The following is a 14014-nucleotide window of genomic DNA, read 5'->3' on the forward strand; positions in this document are numbered from 1 at the left end:
AAGCTGTACATCAGGGATCAGTTTTAGAGTTTTTTTTTCCCTTTTCTCTTTCTATGACATTACATTAGCTCTTATGACTTCAACTAGGTATATAATTCCTTCCACGAACTCACTGAGGCCAGATGAATTTTGGAATTCAGAATTTAGAAAGGTGACATGGTGCACACACCATAAATTATGCAATATCCTCAGTGGAGCGTGGGGGTAATATCCCGTAATCAACCAAATTAATATTTCTGAAGCAGCAAAATGAATATTTACTAAATGGGATAAAGGCTATAAATGAGTTCATAGTGGCTCAGATTTTACAGCCAAACGAGTCCTTAAAGACAGACAAAACTCTTAGTTTTCAGACCTTTCTGTAAATTGGAATTGCAGATAAAGGGCCATGAACTTATATAATTTATCTGGGCTAGCTCCCATCTCTTTCTTTAGTTCTGATTTTTTTCCTATGCTCTCATCTTGTCTCCAACTGACTTGCTATAATCTCAAACTTAACATGCCTAATGTGAAAATGATCTTTATTCTTTTTCAAGATTCCTGGCAATGCTATCATGATTTCCCCACTATCAATATCCCAAGTGATGTTTTCAGCTCCCTCCTCAATCTTATTAGTATTATTTTGTTCATGGTAGTTGGTTGTGCCTTTTCTTTATATTACCACCAACACTTTTAGGGTCCAAATCCATGTCTTACTTAAGGAAACAGTATGGTAATACAAATTACTACTTAAAAATGTGTTATGCTGTAAAGTAAAACCTTATAATATAAAAGTTCATGCTGATTTATTTTAAAACTGCAAAAGCTGATCAAACTTTGCCAAATATGATCCTACTTCCAAAAAGGGTACATATCAGTGGTGGGAGAAGCTTCCTTGTTAACAGGCCTCAGGCTAGATGATATTAGGCAAGGAGGAGCACAGGATCCCATTCTTACACTTTAATATTTTTATCTGATTCTATATATGATACTTGTTATATACATGTTCAAATAACTGCTAACAGTGGAGTTCATTTAATAAGAAAAACAGAAGATAGATCCTTCATAAAGAGTTGGGTTCTGGAGACAAAATAACTCCAAGGACCTGTAAAAGAACAGTATTCTAGTTAAATGGTTCTGAACCTCTGGTCTAAGAGCCTTCTAAATTGGGTTTGTAATCACCCAAGGGTGTATATGTGTTCTGGGGTCTATGTTTGTGAGAGTGAGTGAGCAAGAAACTGGCAGAAGAAAAGCAAAGACGTACTGGAGTTAAACTAAGACCACAATGTGTAGAGCTTAGTGTTAAGACAGCGTTTTGTAAAAGGATGTGAAGTAGATCATGACTGCATAAAAAACATTTCCTTTGGAAATTTCCATTAAAAATCTCACAAAATATCTGAGAAATGTCCCTTCTGTATTCCTTTGAGGAGGGGTTATAGTCTTGAAATTAACACTTGATCTTTGATTTCAAGGCATTTTCATGGACTGGTTTGTAACCTTGTGACTAGGACTCTGTAGCCTTGAGAACTTGCTTCTCTTCAAGCTTGTTAACAGCTTTTTCTTTTCAGCAATATCACATACCATCCCAAAAGAATATCAATTTTTTAAATTTTGGCCATGCCACATGGCTTGCAGGATCTTAGTTCCTGGAGCAGGGATTGAACCCGTGTCCCCTGCAGTGGAAGTGCGAAGTTCCAACCACTGGACTGCCAGGGAATTCCCAGAATGTCAATGTTGCCTTCTTCACAATTATCAGGTAAGAGAGAGATATAAACTATAGTCTACAAAGCTCTTGATCACATGCTTAAGAGCAGAAAACAATGAAACAGAACTTAAAGTTTAAGGATTCATGAACTGAGTAACAATTTTACTCTAAGGGATAGTGTTTCCAGAAAGAACATTTGTTGTATACACTTTTGCTTTTGTAGTCACTGGGGTACACATTTAACTTTCCCCATTGAGTTTATATTAATGGCACAGCCTACCAGCTATAACTGCATTTTAACATTCTTATCAATACCCAAGATTCTGATACAATGTGAAGATGCAAGTGTACACCACATATTCACATCAGCTAAGACTTCATTCAACAAAATTTATGGAATGATTACAAAATACTAATTATTTGAACTGCTGTATTTTTTACATTTTCTAAATATGAAAAAGTTTTATTTGTTTATTAGAATAAATAGTTGAAAGGTTTTTGAAACTATACAGCCTACCCTAACCTAACCCCACCCCCATTACAAAGTACTCTGCCATTGTTGGTGCAGAGCTTATGGTTATAAAATCAATGAAATCCTTCAGCAGAGGATGGGAAGATGGCAAAACATTTGTCATGTTCACAATACATATAACAAGAAAGCAACATGCAAGGTCAAAGTGAATAAATATCTATATATTACTGTTAGGGGACGTGCATTCGATGGCCAAACTTCCTTCTTTAATGACATTACTTAGTTGGATAACCTCCAGCTGATAAAGCTCAACAGAAGATCAAAAGTAGAAATAAAAGATGCAAAAGCTACTCATAACTGTTCTATTTAAAAACAAAAACCAAAAAGAAATGTGGTCTGTTTGAAAAGATGTTTATATTCTAGAAGATATAATATATTAAGTAATGTATTATTAAAAGAGGATGAGAAGTTTGATTCTATTTTTGCAATAATCCAATTTTTATAAGTCTTAAAAGTGATTTTAGGAGAGAGTAGGACTGGATTCAAAAAAAAAAAAAAAAAGACAGCAACAAAAATGATAGCAACTGCTCAGAAAAGGAAATCTACTAAAGTTCCACAGAATAATCAATGAGTTCTGAAATATTTTTCTCCTCCCCCCCGCAGTCTATCTATTGATACTTTGCTAAAAATGAATCTGCTTAATGAGGCAGAAGACAGTATACCAGTGGCTTTTTCTGTTGTCAATTTCTTTGACTGTTTCTTATATAGGAGCAGAATTATACAAGGTTGTTAAATGCCCTAACTTTAAGAATTAAAGATCTGAAATTACTGCATAAGCTATATACATCTATTAAACATGTCAAACATAGTAATTTTTAGTATATGTAATAAGACTTATGCATTTTCTGTTTCTCAACAAAATGAGAAGTTCTGGGTGAGGTGCCAAGATACATTAGATACCAAAGTCTGAAATGAGGTCTGAGAGACTATCATGAGGAAATTTTAAAACAGATGCCTCAAAATCTGTTATGGGGTCATCCACACGGTATAGATGAGGACTTGATTGTATCAATAGAAGGATATGTGAAAAGGATTTCTCTACGGGGAAAACTGGGCTTTAAGTCCTTCCCACTAACTCTAAGCCCAGAGATGGGCTTCAGAGAGACCATGTGGTGAGCATGTGGTGAGCCTAGTATGATCAGTGGTCACTGTGCACTGACATCTGACACATGAGTTATGAGGCATTAGCTACTGACTGAGGCACAAGCAATGAGAGAGGGAGGGAGAAGAAGAGAGGGAGGGGGAGAGAAAGGGAGACGCAGGCAAAGCTGCACTGAGAGCCTATTATACTCCTACCTACAAGAAGGGCAAAAAAATGCAATAGTGTTTCTGTGGACAGATGTGGGTCAAAGAAGAAAGAAAGCCTTCCGGGAGCCATTTGAAACCCTGCCCAAGGGATCTCCAATGAGGGCAATGACATTCTAACAGAGAATGTGGATGTACTCATTTCTAAACTGAGATTGTATATACTATATAAAGTTTTTATTACCTCAGAAGGATGGATCCAAAAAAAATCACAGACTACTTAGTTTGTATCTTGTATCACAGGAACAAGTTATCCTACCGAATAAATTTTAAAAGGACAGCAGGAGGCATAAATTCAAGTTGATTTTTATGATTTTGTCAACCCATGAGTTCTAATTTTTCAAGTATGGCTATATAACTGAATTAACAAAGTGACCATACATTTATAAAAAATGCGGGGCTTCCCTGGTGGCGCAGTGGTTGAGAATCTGCCTGCCAATGCGGGGGACACGGGTTCGAGCCCTGGTCTGGGAAGATCCCACATGCCGCGGAGCAACTGGGCCCGTGAGCCACAACTACTGAGCCTGCGCGTCTGGAGCCTGTGCTCCGCAACAAGAGAGGCCGCGATAGTGAGAGGCCCGTGCACCGCGATGAAGAGTGGCCCCCACTTGCCGCAACTGGAGAAAGCCCTCGCACAGAAACGAAGACCCAACACAGCCATAAATAAATAAATAAAAATTAAAAAAAAAAAAATGCAATCAAAGAGTATTATATACTTAAAGTTTTCCCATTCTCCTACCTCTTTACTTTCTGTGAGTTCAGTGTACACCATATTTGAGGTAGAAATGTCCTCAAAAGAAGATAAGCTACCAACGAAAAGCCTGAACCAGCTCTCTTCTAGAGAATTCTTTTGTTTTCTCACCTTGGGACAAGTGATTTCAGTCTGCTGGATCATGATGAGAGCCGAAGCTATGAGAGCTCCTTGCCTCACATAGTTCACAGGGTCATTTGTCATTGGTTCTAGCAAATTAATTGCTTCCTGAAAGCATTAAAAAAAAACCATTTAATAAAGTTTATATAGCTAAATTTTCAGATTAGTTACTGTCTTTCTAAGTCAATATTTTCATTTAACATTGTAATCACAAGTTAATTTAAGACTACTTGGATGCAACAGTCAGAACTGAGTATGCTTTAAGTTTCAATATAATTGATGGTAAGTGAAAAGGAAGCTTACAACACAAGTGCTCCTGTCCTGGGGTAAAAGAGATAAAAAAGAAAGTAGAAAAAATGAGATTAATGTTTGATAAACACCTATTATTTTCCAGGTGCAGTGGGAGGTATTTTATATATATTATCCATTTAATCCTCTTCATCCTAAAACAACAACAACAGCAATACAAAACAATCTTTATAAACAAAGAAACAGAGTTAGGTAAAGTAAATTGCCAAAAACCACATAAGTGTAGCAAACTCAGGCCAGTCTGACTCTAAGTATCCAACTTCCTTCAAATACTAGAGTAAGATAATATCTTAAGATGATTTTACAAAACCTAATTTAAAAAATTAAATAAATCGAATATAAATTGAAACAAACAAAAAACAAAGAGAAACAATACAAAACAAAACAGAAAAGATTTTACCTGCTAGGAGAATGGCAACACAAATTAAGTCAAATAGGACTAGAAATGATTCCATGGTTACACTTCCCACATATGGTGGGATTTTCCAAAATGTTTACCAGGATATCCCCAATATCATATTCTTCAGAATACCAGTTCTATGAAAACAGGATTCCTTGATTAAATAAGTTTGGGAGCTCCTGCATACTGTATATCATCCCCTCTTGCAATTCAAAAATGTATCTAGCACACCAAGGGCTCCAGGAGTGTACATATCATAACAAAAGGTTCAAGAAACCCTATTAAAGAAACTACTAGACCTTTGCATAGCCCAGCATCTGTTCATTGTATTTGACCAAGAACTCTTTTACTCCATATAACTTCTATTACACACCCTTCAGGACCTTTGTTCAGTGCCCCTTACAAGATCTTTAGGTAGGTATAAATTTGGAGGAACAAAGCAATTAGTTTATATGATTATCAAACTTATTTTAATACAGTATGTCATTTCTCAAATGTCTTTTGTTACAAAGCCAAGTAAAGGAAGAATAAATTGAATCCTTTTTTGGGGGACATGGGGGGAATGACTTCAGCTTTCCTTTCGCGTCAATTTATTTATTTAAAAAAAATCAGAGCGAGAGACTGGTTCAAGATAGCGGAGTAGAAGGATGTGTGCTCACTTCCTCTTGCGAGAGCACCGGAATCACAACTAACTGCTGAACAATCATCGACAGGAAGACACTGGAACTCACCAGAAAAGATACCCCACATCCAAAGACAAAGGAGAAGCCATAATGAGATGGTAGGAGGGGGCCAATCACAATAAAATCAAATCCCATAACTGCTGGGTGGGTGACTCACAAACTGAAGAACAACTTATACCACAGAAGTCCACCCACTGGAGTGAAGGTTCTGAGCCCCACGTCAGGCTTCCCAACCTGGGGGTCCGGCAATGGGAGGAAGAATTCCTAGAGAATCAGACTTTGAAGGCTAGTGGGATTTGATTGCAGGACTTCGACAGGACTGGGGGAAACAGAGACTCCACTCTTGAAGGGCATACACAAAGTAGTGTGCACATTGGGATCCAGGGGAAGGAGCAGTGACTCCACAGGAGACTGAACCAGACCTACCTGCTAGTGTTGGAGGGTCTCCTGCAGAGGCGGGGGGTGGCTGTGTCTCACCGTGAGGACAAGGACACTGGCAGCAGAAGTTCTGGGAAGTACTCCTTGGCGTGAGCCCTCCCAGAGTCTGCCATTAGCCCCACCAAAGAGCCAGGTAGGATCCAGTGTTGGGTCGCCTCAGGCCAAACAACCAACAGGGAGGGAACCCAGCCCCCCATCCCCCACCCCCGCCCATCAGCAGACAAGCGGATTAAAGTTTTACTGAGCTCTGCCCACCAGAGCAACAGCCAGCTCTACCCACCACCAGTCCCTCCTATCAGGAAACTTGCACAAGCCTCTCAGACAGCCTCATCCACCAGAGGGCAGACAGCAGAAGCAAGAAGAACTACAATCCTGAAGCCTGTGGAACAAAAAACACATTCACAGAAAGATAGACAAGATGAAAAGGCAGAGGGCTATGTACTAGATGAAGTAACAAGTTAAAACCCCTGAAAAACAACTAAATGAAGTGGAGATAGGAAACCTTCCAGAACAAGAACTCAGAATAATGATAGTGAAGATGATCCAGGACCTCAGAAAAACAAAGGAGGCAAAGATCAAGAAGATGCAAGAAATGTTTAACAAAGACCTAGAAGAATTAAAGAACAAACAAACAGAGATGACCAATACAATAACTGAAATGAAAACTACACTAGAAGGAATCAATCAATAGCAGAATAACTGAGGCAGAAGAATGGATAAGTGACCCGGAAGACAGAATGGTGGAATTCACTGCTGCGGAACAGAATAAAGAAAAAAGAATGAAACGAAATGAAGACAGCCTAATAGACCTCTGGGACAACATTAAATGCAACAACATTCACATTACAGGGATCCCAGAAGGAGAAAAGAGAGAGAAAGGCCCAGAGAAAATATTCAAAGAGATTATAGTCGAAAACTTCCTTAACATGGGAAAGGAAATAGCCACCCAAGTCCAGGAAGCACAGAGTCCCAGGCACGATAAACCCAAGGAGAAACACGGCAAGACACATAGTAATAAAACCGACAAAAATTAAAGACAGAAAAATTACTGAAAGTAACAAGGGAAAAACGACAAATAACATACAAGGGAACTCCCATAAGGTTAACAGCTGATTTCTCAGCAGAAACTCTATAGGCCTGAAGGGAGTGGCATGATATAGTTCAAGTGATGAAAGGGAAGAACCTACAACCAAGATTACTCTACCCAGCAAGGATCTCATTCAGATTCGATGGAGAAATCAACAGTTTAAAGACAAGCAAAAGCTAAAAGAATTCAGCACCACCAAACCAGCTCTACAACAAATGCTAAAAGAACTTCTTTAAGTGGGAAACACAAGAGAAAAAAAGGACCTACAAAAACAAACCCAAAACAATTAAGAAAATGGTAATAGGAACATACATATCGATAATTACTTTAAATGTGAATGGATTAAATGCTCCAACCAAAAGACACAGGATTGCTGAATGGATACAAAAACAAGACCCATATATATGCTGTCTACAAGAGACCCACTTTAGACCTAGGGACACATACAGACTGAAAGTGAGGGGATGGAAAAAGATATTCTGTGCAAATGGAAATCAAAATAAAGCTGGAGAAGCAATATTCATATCAGATAAAATAGACTTTAAAGAGTGTTACAAGAGACAAGGAAGGACACTACATAATGATCAAGGGATCAATCCAAGAAGATATAACAATTATAAATATATATGCACCCAACACAGGAGCACCTCAATACATAAGGCAACTGCTAACAGCTATAGAAGGAAATCCACAGTAACACAATAATAGTGGGGGACTTTAACACCTCACTTACACCAACGGACAGATCATCCAAACAGAAAATTAATAAGGAAATAGAAGCTTTAAATGACACAGTAGACCAGATAGATTTAACTGATAGGACATTCCATCCAAAAAGAGCAGATTACACTTTCTTCTCAAGTGCACACAGAACATTCTCCAGGATAGATCACATCTTGGGTCACAAAACAAGCCTCAGTAAATTTAAGAAAACTGAAATCATATCAAGCATCTTTTCTGACCACAACACTATGAGATTAGAAATCAATTACAGGGAAAAAAAAAAGTAAAAAACACAAACACATGGAGGCTAAACAATACGTTACTAAATAACCAAGCGATCATTGAAGAAATCAAAGAGGAAATCAAAACATACCTAGAGACAAATATGATGATCTAAAACCTATGGGATGCAGCAAAAGCAGTTCTAAGAGGGAAGTTTATAGCTATACAAGCCTACCTCAAGAAACAAGAGAAATCTCAAATAAACAATCTAACCTTACACCTGAAGGAACTAGAGAAGAAGAACAAACAAAACCCAAAGTTAGCAGAAGGAAAGCAATCATAAAGATCAGAGCAGAAATAAATGAAATAGAAACAAAGAAAACAACAGAAAAGATCAATGAAACTAAAAGCTGGGTATTTGAGAAGATAAACAAAATTGATAAACCATTAGCCAGACTCATCAAGAAAAAGAGGGAGAGGACTCAAATCAATAAAATTAGAAATGAAAAAGGAGAAGTTACAACAGACACCGCAGAAATACAAAGCATCCTGAGAGACTACTACAAGCAACTCTATGCCAACAAAATGGACAACCTGGAAGAAATGGACAAATTCGCAAAAAGGTATAACCTTCCAAGACTGAACCAGGAAGAAACAGAAAATATGAACAGACAAATCACAAGTAATGAATTGTAAGTGTGATTAAAAATCTTCCAACAAAAGTCCAGGACCAGACTGCTTCACAGGTGAATTCTATCAAACATGTAGAGAAGAGCTAACACCCATCCTTCTCAAACTCTTCCAGAAAACTGCAGAGGAAGGAACACTCCCAAACTCATTGTACGAGGCCACCATCACCCTGATACCAAAACCAGACAAAGATATGACAAAAAAAGAAAATTACAGACCAATATCACTGATGAATATAGATGCAAAAATCCTCTACAAAATACTAGCAAACAGAATCCAACAACACATTAAAAGGATCATACACCACGATCAAGTGGGATTTATCCAGGAGATGCAAAGATTCTTCAATATACACAAATCAATCAATGTGATACACCATATTAACAAACTGAAGAATAAAACCCATGTGATCATCTCAATAGATCCAGAAAAAGCTTTTGACAAAATTTAACACCCATTTATGGTAAAAACTCTCCAGAAAGTGGGCATAGAGGGAACCTACCGCAACATAATAAAGACCATATATGACAAACCTACAGCAAACATCATTCTCAATGGTGAAAAACTGAAAGCATTTCCTCTAAGATCAGGAACAAGACAAGGATGTCCACTCTCGCCACTATTATTCAACATAGTTTTGGAAGTCCTAGCCATGGCAATAAGAGAAGAAAAAGAAATAAAAGGAATACAGATTGGAAAAGAAGAAGTAAAACTGTCACTGTTTGCAGATGACATGATACTATACACAGAGAATCCTAAAGATGCTACCAGAAAACTACTAGAGCTAATCAATGAATTTGGTAAAGTTGCAGGATACAAAATTAATGCACAGAAATCTCTTGCATTCCTATACACTAATGATGAAAAATCTGAAAGAGAAATTAAGGAAACACTCCCATTTACCACTGCAACAAAAAGAATAAAATACCTAGGAATAAACCTACCTAGGGAGACAAAAGACCTATATACAGAAAACTATTAAGACACTGATGAAAGAAATTAATGATACAAACAGATGGAGAGATATACCATGTTCTTGGATTGGAGGAATCAATATTGTGAAAATGACTATACTACCCAAAGTAATCTACAGATTCAATGCAATCCCTATCAAATTACCAATGGCATTTTTTACAGAACTAGAACAAAAAAGTCTAAAAATCTGTATGGAGACACAAAAGACCCCGAATAGCCAAAGCAGTCTTGAGGGAAAAAAATGGAGCTGGAGGAATCAGACTCTGTGACTTCAGACTATACTACAGAGCTATAGTAACCAAGACAATATGGTACTGGCAGAAAAACAGAAATATAGATCAATGGAACAGGATAGAAAGCCCAGAGATAAACCCATGCACCTATGGTCAACTAATCTATGACAAAGGAGGCAAATATACAATGGAGAAAAGACAGTCTCTTCAGTAAGTGGTGCTGGGGAAATTGGACAGCTACATGTAAAAGAATGAAATTAGAACACTCCCTAACTCCACAGACAAAAATAAACTCAAAATGGATTAGAGACCTAAATCTAAGGCCAGACACTATAAAACTCTTAGAGGAAAACATAGGAAGAACACTCTTTGACATAAATCACAGCAAGAGATTTTTTGATCTACCTCTTACAGTAATGGAAATAAAGACAAAAATAAACAAATGGGACCTAATGAAACTTAAAAGCTTTTGCAAAGCAAAGGAAACTACAAACGCGACGAAAAGACAACTCTCAGAATGGGAGAAAATATTTGCAAACGAATCAACTGACAAAGGATTAATCTCTAAAATATATAAACAGCTCATGCAGCTCAATATTAAAAACACAAACAACCCAATCCAAAAATGGGCAGAAGATCTAAATAGACATTTCTCCAAAGAAGACATACAGATGGCCAAGAAGGATATGAAAAGCTGCTCAACATCACTAATTATTAGGGAAATGCAAATCAAAACTACAATGAGGTATCACCTCACACCGATTAGAATGGGCATCGTCAGAAAATCTAGAAACAACAAATGCTGGAGAGGGTGTGGAGAAAAGTGAACCTTCTTACACTGTTGGTGGGAATGTAAATTGATACAACCACTATGGAGAACAATATGGAGGTTCCTCAAAAAACTAAAAATAGAATTACCATATGACACAGCAATCCCACTCCTGGGCATTTACCCAGAGAAAACTATAATTCAAAAAGACACATGCACCCCAATGTTCACTGCAGCACTATTTACAATAGCCAGGTCATGGAAGCCACCTAAATGCCCATCAACAGATGAATGGATAAAGAAGATGTGGTACCTATATACAATGGAATATTACTCAGCCATAAAAAGGAATGAAATTGGGTCATTTGTAGAGACGTGGATGGACCTAGAGACTGTCATACAGAGTGAAGTCAGAAAGAAAAACAAATATCGTATATTAACACATATATGTGGAATCTAGAAAAATGGTACAGATGAACCGATTTGTAGAGGAGAAACAGAGACACAGATGTAGAGAAGAAACGTATGGACACTAAGGGGGGAAAGTGGCGGGGGGATGGTGGTGGTGGTGGTGTGATGAATTGGGAGATTGGGATTGACATATATACACCAATATGTATAAAATAGATAACTAATAAGAACCTGCTGTATAAAAAAATAAATAAAATTCAAAAATTCAAAAAAGAAAAATCAGAGCGATTAACAGATAATACAAATACCATATAAATGTATTCTTTCTCCTCACTTCCCTGAAAAATGTAGTGCCGTTGTTTAGAAAAGAAAGTTCTGCAAACGGTACTCATATTGTCAATGTTGTTTATAAAGTAGTCATGATAAAAATATAAGAAAATTTCCAACTTGTAAGTTAAAAGACACTAACTTGGCCTTTGAGGTATGTGATATGACCTCAAAGATACATTTTAGAATAAATAGGTGTTTCAGGCTTTTAAGAAACAAAATTAAAGTGCCAAGCTTCAGACAGATAGGTATTGATACGTAGATCATACAAACTATCTAGAAATAAAGCAGACTTGTTTAGTATGAGTAATGAAGAATTTTCATTGAATTAACTTGTCAGATACTGTGTCTCAAAGAACATTTGCTCCTAGATACCATATTAAGTTTAGAATAATCTGGAAAGAAAAAAATCTAATTTACATTTAACTTATGAGGTCTGACATAAATGTCTACTAAACACCGGAGGGAGAAAATACTTAGTAAAACATCCAACTATATTTTTCCTTTGTTTATAGAACAGATGTGTCCTAGAAAAAAATGAAGGCCAATTTCTATAAACTGTATTTTATACACACAATGACTTTTCTAATAAAACTGAAGATACATTCTCATGTAAGAAATTCTCCTCCAAAAGAAATGAAAACATTTAAAAAACAAAACTGTGAGGACAGAGACCATGTCCAACTTGTTCATCATCATATCCTTAAAATGATCTTCCCTTCATCATTTATTTGACAAATATTTACTGAAACTCTACTATGTGCCAGGTCTGACTTTAGGTTTTAGCAGTGAACATTCTGTTCTCAGGAACCTTACATTTCAGTGGAGAGAAGACAGACAATAAATAAATAGGTGTAAAAATATGTCAGGTGGTGATAAGTGCTATGAAGAAAAATAAAGCAGGGTAAGGAGACAGAATGAGAATATTGGAAGGTAATGTCTCTATAAATTTTTATACAATTCTCGCCACATATAGTGAAAATGCCTATTTTAATTCCTAGCTTCAATAATGTTTTATGTGACTAGAAAAAAAATTATTTGTATCCAATACTAATACTATTTATTAGAGAAAAAGTCAAGCAAGTTAAAATCTAATTCCTGGAATCAATCAATAAACTAATAATTATGCTTTGCTTTACTTTAGTTTGGACAAGAGATGATTTTTAAAAAGTGGCTCCTTTCTGATGTAAAGACACTGGGAATATAACCATGTTCTTGTTCCCTCTCTCTCTCTCTCTTTCACACACACACACACACACACACACACACACACACACACATGCCTGTGTGCTATTAAAAGAAAAGTGCACCTTTTGGGGAACTGGCCAAGGTGTGTTCATGTGCTCTATGAAAGGCAAAATGTGGTGATTTATGTTATTGCTGTGAATCAAGAATACTTGTTATTAAAGCATTGGTGCATTTCTTTATGACTCTCATGACAAACTGTTTTCAAATCATCAATGTACCTAACCCAACTCTTTACTTTGTCACTTTTGTGGGCTTAACAAATACCAGGTTATCTATTATGTTCTTGAGGAGAAAACAGGCAAACAGCAGTTAAATATATACTTAAAACAAACACACAAAAAAATCAAACTGAGTTGACTGTGGTGGCCTCAAATAAGAACTTTGATTTCCACAATACTTATTATGCAAATTAAACATGTAAAATAACAATGTAAAATGGCCAGAGTAGCTCTTCAAAGAAAAAAATACTATTTCTTCTTTTTAAAGAAATCAATGCTTTCATAAAAAATTCAACAGCATTGTTTTCATTAGAGCCATCCATGTAATGTGGTGGTTTGTTCTTAAACGGCTTTGAGCAATCCAGCATAGTTAAGTGAGGAAGTTCTGGGAAGCTTAACTTGTGAGGCAAGTTAAGTCTTACAGATCACACCACACTTGTATTTTTACAACTGTTACATAAACTTTTCGGCTAGGGAAAACAGTCTGGCGCCAGAAAAGAACTGACCGCATTGGCTTTGGCCTTTACCTTGTTTCCTGTACCAGCACAGCAGATACCCAGGGCCATTGCAGCTCCATAACGCACATGAGGATTGTAACTCTCTGACAACAGTGAAACGACACTGGGGCACTGTTCAGGGGTCCTGATGAGAAACAGAGAAAGTGAAGACAGTGTTATAGATAACATATTTTAAATCAAGATGGAAGAATTTTAATCAATTTTTTGAAAGTTATGGGAAACAACAGAGTTGTATTTAACACAGAAGTTGCAGAATTAAAAATCTCCAACAGAATTCTAATTATTGATATTAGAAAGCTATCTTCAACATTCAGAGAATATATGCAAAGAAAGAGGAACATATCAGTGATCCCTCAACCACAGCTCTGCAT

At 36.7% G+C, this 14014-nt stretch overlaps 1 protein-coding gene across 2 annotated transcripts in view; it reads right to left on the minus strand.

Moving 5' to 3' along the window:
- PSMD1 (proteasome 26S subunit, non-ATPase 1) overlaps positions 1-14014 on the minus strand; it is a 102895-nt gene that overhangs the window by 26513 nt on the left and 62368 nt on the right. For both annotated transcript variants that reach the window (XM_082396416.1, XM_082396417.1), the window contains 2 exons: positions 13653-13767; positions 4384-4500 (listed from right to left, as the gene is read on the minus strand). In XM_082396416.1, coding sequence (XP_082252542.1) covers positions 4384-4500; positions 13653-13767 — 232 coding nt within the window. The remainder of the gene's footprint in view (positions 1-4383; positions 4501-13652; positions 13768-14014) is intronic.

Source organism: Balaenoptera borealis (genome assembly GCF_965194805.1).
Source record: "Balaenoptera borealis genome assembly, chromosome: 6".
In the NCBI taxonomy this organism is placed as follows: Eukaryota; Metazoa; Chordata; class Mammalia; order Artiodactyla; family Balaenopteridae; genus Balaenoptera; species Balaenoptera borealis.